Source organism: Pristiophorus japonicus, chromosome 7 (assembly GCF_044704955.1).
Source record: "Pristiophorus japonicus isolate sPriJap1 chromosome 7, sPriJap1.hap1, whole genome shotgun sequence".
NCBI lineage: Eukaryota > Metazoa > Chordata > Chondrichthyes > Pristiophoridae > Pristiophorus > Pristiophorus japonicus.
In genome coordinates, this window is record NC_091983.1 from 100,669,807 (window position 1) to 100,677,691 (window position 7,885).

The 7,885-nt window shown below is 47.7% G+C and overlaps 1 protein-coding gene across 4 annotated transcripts in view; it reads left to right on the forward strand.

The window, feature by feature from the left end:
• The window catches only part of LOC139267214 (proto-oncogene tyrosine-protein kinase LCK-like), a 178,444-nt gene extending 170,783 nt beyond the window's left edge, over window positions 1–7,661 (forward strand). For all 4 annotated transcript variants that reach the window (XM_070885179.1, XM_070885182.1, XM_070885180.1 and 1 more), the window contains exon 13: window positions 6,739–7,661. In XM_070885179.1, coding sequence (XP_070741280.1) covers window positions 6,739–6,938 — 200 coding nt within the window. In that variant the 3' untranslated portion in view covers window positions 6,939–7,661. The remainder of the gene's footprint in view (window positions 1–6,738) is intronic.
• The last annotated feature ends 224 nt before the right edge of the window (window positions 7,662–7,885 follow it).

Genomic DNA, 7,885 nt, shown 5'->3' on the forward strand with positions numbered 1-7,885 from the left:
TCTTCCCTCTCTTTATTATTTTTCTAATCGTCCTTTGCTGGTTTGTAAAAAATGTCCCAATCCTCTGCCCTTCCACTAATCTTCACAACATTGTATGCCTTTGTTTTCAATTTGATACCATCCTTTACTTCCTTAGTTAGCCACGGATGGTTCATCCTTCTCTTAAAGTCTTTCTCACTGGAACATATCTTGACTGAGAGTTATGAAATATCTCCTTACATGTCTGCCACTGCTTATCTACCATCTATCTTCCCAGTCCACTTTAGCCAATTCTGCCTTCATACCTTTGTAATTGCCTTTATTTAAGCTCAGGGCACTAGTTTGAGATCTACCATGCTACGATCACTCTTCCCAAGAGGATCCTTTCCTATGAGATCATTAATTAATCCAGTCTCATTACACATTACATGATCGAAAATAGTCTGTTCCCTGGTTGGTTCCACAATGTATTGTTCTAAGAAATCATCCCGAATACACTCTATGCACTCTTCCTCAAGGCTAACTTTGGCCAATTTGATTTGTCCAGTCAATATGAAGATTAAAATCACCCATGATTATTGCCGTACCTTTCTTACAAGCCTCTATTATTTCTTGATTTGTACTCTGTGCTACAGTGCAGCTACTGTAGGAAGCAAAGAGTAGGAGTAAATGGGTACTTTTCAGAATGGCAGGCAGTGACTAGTGGGGCACTGCAGGGTTCTGTGCTGGGGCCTCAGCTGTTTAGACTGTACATTAATGATTTAGACGAGGGGATTAAATGTAGTATCTCCAAATTTGCGGATGACACTAAGTTGGGTGGCAGTGTGAGCTGCGAGGAGGATGCTATGAGGCTACAGAGTGACTTGGATAGGTTAGGTGAGTGGGCAAATGCATGGCAGATGAAGTATAATGTGGATAAATGTGAGGTTATCCACTTTGGTGGTAAAAACAGAGAGACAGACTATTATCTGAATGGTGACAGATTAGGAAAAGGAGAGGTGCAACGAGACCTGGGTGTCATGGTACATCAGTCATTGAAGATTGGCATGCAGGTACAGCAGGCGGTTAAGAAAGCAAATGGCATGTTGGCCTTCATAGCGAGGGGATTTGAGTACAGGGGCAGGGAGGTGTTGCTACAGTTGTACAGGGCCTTGGTGAGGCCACACCTGGAGTATTGTGTACAGTTTTGGTCTCCTAACTTGAGGAAGGACATTCTTGCTATTGAGGGAGTGCAGCGAAGATTCACCAGACTGATTCCCGGGATGGTGGGACTGACCTATCAAGAAAGACTGGATCAACTGGGCTTGTATTCACTGGAGTTCAGAAGAATGAGAGGGGACCTCATAGAAACGTTTAAAATTCTGACGGGTTTAGACAGGTTGGAGGCATGAAGAATGTTCCCAATGTTGGGGAAGTCCAGAACCAGGGGTCACAGTCTAAGGATAAGGGGTAAGCCATTTAGGACCGAGATGAGGAGAAACTTCTTCACCCAGAGAGTGGTGAACCTGTGGAATTCTCTACCACAGAAAGTAGTTGAGGCCAATTCACTAAATATATTCAAAAGGGAGTTAGATGAAGTCCTTACTACTAGGGGGATCAAGGGGTATGGCGAGAAAGCAGGAATGGGGTACTGAAGTTGCATGTTCAGCCATGACCTCATTGAATGGCGGTGCAGGCTAGAAGGGCCGAATGGCCTACTCCTGCACCTATTTTCTATGTTTCTATGTTTACTGTTATGGGGCCTATAGAGTACTCCCACCAGTGACTTCCCCTTATTATTTCTTAACTCCACCCAAACTGATTCTGCACCTTGATCTTCTGAGCCAATATCATTTCTCACTACTGCACTGATCTCCTCCTTTATTAATAGAGCTACCCCACCTCCTTTTCCTTTTTGCCTACCCTTCCGAAATGGCAAATACCCCTGACTATTCAGTTCCTAGCCTTGGCCACCTTGCAAACATGTCTCTGTAACGGCTATCAGATCATACCCATTTATTTCTAATTGTGCCATCAACTCATCTATTTTGTTACGAATGCTGCATGCATTCAGATAAAGTGCTTTTAATTTTGTCTTTTTACCATTTTTCCCTACTCTGACTCTATTTACTGGTGCACTCATATGTTTATACGCTCTGCCCCTTCCTGTCACACTCTGGTTATCATTACCCCTATCGCTACCCTGCACTATTGCCTTCTCCTTTCTTTTTGACTTTCTAAATTTCTGCTCACCTGATCCCACCCCACCACTATTTAGTTTAAAGCCCTCTCATTGGCCCCAAGTTTCCACATGATTTGCTCCTTATTTTTCAGAGCAACTGCTGTAGAACGGAGTATCTTAGAAATCGGAATTCTCGTCATTTAGTTTGCTCCAGTTCTCGTCAGTTAGAACAGTTTCACTTTGGAACAGAATTTTTTTTTCAAAAGGGGGTGTGTCCGGCCACTTACGCCTGATTTCAAAGTTTCGTGAGTGAAAACTTACTCCAAACTAACTTAGAATGGAGTAAGTGAAGATTTTTGTACGCTCGAAAAAACCTTGTCTACACTTTAGAAAATCAGGCGTAGGTTACAAATCAGGCGTAGGGAATGGTGGGGGAGGTGTTTAAAGGGAAGTTTACAAACATTAAACACTTCAGTTTTACAAATAAAGAGCCATCATCAATAATAAATGATAAATACATCAATAAATCAACCAATAAATCAATCAAAAAAAATTAATAAGAAAATTTTTTTTTTTTTAAATCAATAAATAAAACATTTTCTACTTACCGACTGCAGCACCAGGAGCCCTCCAACAGCGTGCTAGGATGCCCCCCTCAGTGTGTCTCTGTCAGTGTCTCTATCTCTCTGTCTTTCTATGTGTCTCTCATTCTCTGTCTGTCAGTGTCTGTGTTTCTGACAGCGAGGTGAGGGGGAGGAAGGGGGTAGAGGGAGAGAGGGGGGGTAGCAGAGGGAGAGAGGGAGGGAGCAGAGGGAGGGAAGGGGGAGAAGGGGGATGGATGGGGAGAAGGGGGAGGATGGGGAGAAGGGGGAGGGATGTGGGAGAAGGGGGGAGGGGGAGAAGGGGGGAACAGGAGATTGGGGGGGGAGGAGATGGGGAGGGAAAGGAGATTGGGGGGGTGGGGAGGAAGGAGATTGGGGGGGGGGGTGGGGGGGAAGGAGAAGGGGGAGGGAGGCTGAACGGGCCGGGCCCGTACCAGATTTACAGGTAAGTGGCGTTGGGTCGGTTCGGGGGGGTGGTGGGAGGGAGGTCGGTTCGGTTCGGGTCAGGGGGAGGGAGAGGGAGGTCAGGTCGGGGGGAGGGAGGTCAGGTCGGATCCAGTCCGGAGGCGGGGAGGGGAGCGGGTGTCGGGTCCGGTCCGGGGGCGGGGGGGGGAGGAGCGGGTGTCGGGTCCGGTCTGGGGGCTGGGGGGGGTGGTAGCGGGTGTCGGGTCCGGTCCGGGGGCGGGGGCGGGGGGCGGGAAGCTGGAGTCGAGTCAGGAGGAAGCAGGAGCTGGCCGTGGGAGGAGCCTTATTCACGCAGCCCCAGTGAGGCCATTTGGCCAGGGCTAGGGGCTGCGTGCTTCGGGCCCCTCCCACACAGTTTCGGGCGCCTGGAGCTACTGCACTTGCGTGCCCACTGTAGCGCGCATGTGCAGAGGTCCCGCCATTTTTTTCAGCGCAGGACCTGGCTCCGTCCCCTACAACTCCTGCTGCGCCGCGCCGAGGGCCAGAGGACCTGCAGGGAGGTGGAGAATACAGAGGTTTTTTTTAGGCGCACTTTGTGGCGCGAAAAACGGGCGTCCAGGTCGGGACTGCGCCGTTCTAGGCGCGGCTCGAAACTTGGGCCCATTAACTCTCGTTATTTGCTTCACCAGGACATTGGTCCCAGCCTGGTTGAAGTGAAGCCCGTCCCTCTTACTCCAGTGCTGGTGCCAGTGCCCCATGAATCGAAACCCATTTCTCCCACACCAATCTTTGAGCCACGCTTTCATCTCTCTGATCTTATTTACCCTATGAAAATCTGCTCGTGGCTCAGTTAGTAATTCAGACATTATTATCTTTGTGGTTCTGCTTTTTAATTTAGCCCCAACTGCTTATTCTCCCTCAGCAGAACCTCCTTCTTTGTCCTATCTATGTCATTGGTACCCACGTGGACCGCGACCATGGATCTTTCCCCTCTCATTCCAAGTTCCTCTCCAGCCCAGAGGAGATGTCCTTAACCCAGGCACCGGGCAGGCAACACAGCCTTCAGGACTCACACCCTCAGCTGCAGGGAACAGTATCTATCCCCTAATGATACTGTCTCCTACCACTACAACATTTGTTTTTACTCCCCCCACTTGAATGGCCTCTTGTACCACGGTACTGTGATCAGTTTGCTCATCCTCCCTGCAGTCCCTGCTCTCGTCCACACAGGGAGTAAGAGCCTTGAACCTGTTGGACAAGAATAAGGGCTGAGGCTTCTCCATCACAACATCCTAGGTCCCCATACCTGCCTCACTCATAGTCACACCCTCCTGCCCCTGACTACTGACTAAATTTGAATTATTTAACTTAAGGTGTGTGGCTCCCTGCTGGAACACAGTATCCAGGTAACTCGCCCCCTCCCTGATGTATCGCAGTGTCTGAAGCTCGGACTCCAGCTCATCAACTCTGAGCCGAAGTTCCTCGAGCCGCCAACACTTACTGCAGATGTGGTCACCGTGGATCACACTGGTGTCCGACAACTCCCACATGCTGCAGCTGCAACACATCGCCTGCCCTGCCATCTCTAATGTATTTTATTTAATTAATTATATTTTCAAGTTTGGAAATATCAATTATCTATGTTTAGTTTTTAATCCCGGCTCTTAATTTAAAGCAATGCCCAAGTTTAGAAAAAAAGAGAAATACTAATCAACCAATCACTTATGTGCTTTCCTGTGACGTCACACTTTGATTTATTTCTACTTTTCTCCCCTCCCGGTCCATTGGTGCTGCTCTGATCTGTCTCCATTATCCCCATTGCTCCGTTATCCCCACTGCTCCGTTATCCCCACTGCTCCGTTATCCCCATTGCTCCGTTATCCCCATTGCTCCGTTATCCCCATTGTTCCGTTATCCCCACTGCTCTGTTATCCCCACTGCTCCGTTATCCCCACTGCTCCGTTATCCCCACTGCTCCATTATCCCCACTGCTCCGTTATCCCCCACTGCTCCGTTATCCCCACTGCTCCGTTATCCCCACTGCTCCATTATCCCCCATTGCTCCGTTATCCCCACTGCTCTGTTATCCCCCATTGCTCCGTTATCCCCCACTGCTCCATTATCCCCATTGCTCTGTTACCCCCATTGCTCCGTTATCCCCCACTGCTCCATTATCCCCATTGCTCTGTTACCCCCATTTCTTCGTTATCCCCCACTGCTCCGTTATCCCCACTGCTTCGTTATCCCCATTGCTCTGTTACCCCCATTGCTCCGTTATCCCCCACTGCTCCGTTATCCCCACTGCTCTGTTATCCCCCACTGCTCCGTTATCCCCACTGCTCTGTTATCCCCCATTGCTTCGTTATCCCCCACTGCTCCGTTATCCCCATTGCTTCGTTATCCCCATTGCTTCGTTATCCCCATTGCTCCGTTATCCCCCACTGCTCCGTTATCCCCACTGCTCTGTTATCCCCCATTGCTTCGTTATCCCCCACTGCTTCGTTATCCCCACTGCTCTGTTATCCCCCATTGCTTCGTTATCCCCCACTGCTTCGTTATCCCCATTGCTCTGTTACCCCCACTGCTCCCTTATCCCCATTGCTCCGTTATCCCCATTGCTCCGTTATCCCCACTGCTTCGTTATCCCCATTGCTCTGTTACCCCCACTGCTCCGTTATCCCCATTGCTCCGTTATCCCCATTGCTCCGTTATCCCCATTGCTCCGTTATCCCTATTGCTCCGTTATCCCCACTGCTTCGTTATCCCCATTGCTCCGTTATCCCCACTGCTCCGTTATCCCCATTGCTCCGTTATCCCCATTGCTCTGTTATCCCCATTGCTCTGTTATCCCCATTGCTCCGTTATCCCCATTGCTCCGTTATCCCCAATGCTTCGTTATCCCCCACTGCTCCGTTATCCCCACTGCTCCGTTATCCCCACTGCTCCGTTATCCCCCACTACTCTGAGTTGACTCTGTTATCACCCACTGGTCTGGTGTGTTTGCGCACTGTCAGCACTGCACTTTTATCCTCCACTGGTCCGCAGGTCTGAGGTGTGTCAACTCATTGCAGTCACTTAGTAAAAATGTTTCATGCAGAATCGGATTAGTTAGGTGTCAGTTACTATTTTTAGCACTGTGAACACTGGCTTTAATTTTCTCAAATATTCAGTTTCCCTGAAGAGAAGATAGTCCTGAAACGCAGGGGTTTTGGGGGCAGAAACCTTGGACGGTTTAGCTTGCCTGACCTCCCCACCCGCCCCTCCCCCCCCACTCACTCACAATGAAATGGCAAGGTACTGCTCTGAAATCCTGCCTGGTCCAAAGGGTACCAGCCCCTAATATTCGAGCAACCCTGACCCTGGGATTTGCATCAGGGTCAAGATAAGGGCAAACACACAGACACCAGCACACGACCATCTTTTCTTGGCTAGCTTTTCAACATTTATCCAATGATAACCTTTATGAAATCTGATTGCAGACATGTGGAGCTTGTATTTCATTTATTCAGAAGTACAATTTATTTTTTAATGTGGGATGCTGGAACAGTTACTCTGCTGAGTATTTATTGGCTGTCCTTCTGTGTTCTGCAGGGATGAGCAATCCTGAAGTGATTCGGAATTTAGATCGCGACTATCGAATGCCCTGCCCCGACCATTGCTCAGACAATCTCTACGATATCATGATGAGTTGCTGGAAAAAGGCTCCAGAAGACAGACCCACATTTGAATATTTACAGAGTATTCTGGAGGACTTCTACACAGCCACAGAAGGACTCTATCAACCTACTTAGCTGCAAGCACCCTCTTGCACCGACTGAAGGGAACTGTTGATTTATCACAGAGCCTCAAATCATGCACTATATTTTCCTTCATATGTAGCTGAAAATGAATGCAATTCAAAGTAAATCACCAGGTCTTAAAACATTCAATTTTCTATGGTTAGGACTGGATTATAAAGCATAAAGGCTTGTGCTTGACCCTAGCCAAGCTACCATTTGGGCTGAATTTCGGAAGACAGCAGTCTAGTGCTATCAGGGACATGTGCTAGCGGAAGGAATCGCTGGGTAAATTTCGAATAAAAGTGCCTTCCACAAATTACTGTGTGCATAAAAACATTTATTTTCTCCATTCAGAACACTCCCAGAAGTTCTGATTGCTTCATCTTCTCTGGACCTTTTGTTAATTTAGTCAAACATGTTCATCATAATGCAGCCGCATTTGGAAACTTACTCCGAGCTTGCCATCTTGAAACTTCGCACATCATGTACCTGAGCAGCTGCGGTTTTTCTGTCTTGGTTTCCGAAAGCAAAACTGTGAGCATGTTGGACTGCGCATTGTATTTCCATTATGTTCCATGTTACATTATGTATTACAGTACCTGACCAGTTTTAAACACGAACTATAATTGCTTAAGCTGGAAATATTTTTTTATGCTGGATTAATTGTTTTGGGTGGTAATTTATTATATGTAATACAGGACGTCAGCAGCCATTTCCTAAAAGTTACAGTATTCCTTTTTGTGGAGTTTTATGCACCATTTTGAATTCTCAAATTAAAATGATGTTGCTCTTTACTTGAATTTGTTAAATGATTTGAACATAAGAACATAAGAACATGAGAATTAGGAACAGGAGTAGGCCATCTAGCCCCTTGAGCCTGCTCCGCCATTCAAAAAGATCATGGCTGATCTGGCCGTGGACTCAGCTCCACTTACCCGCCCGCTCCCCATAACCCATAA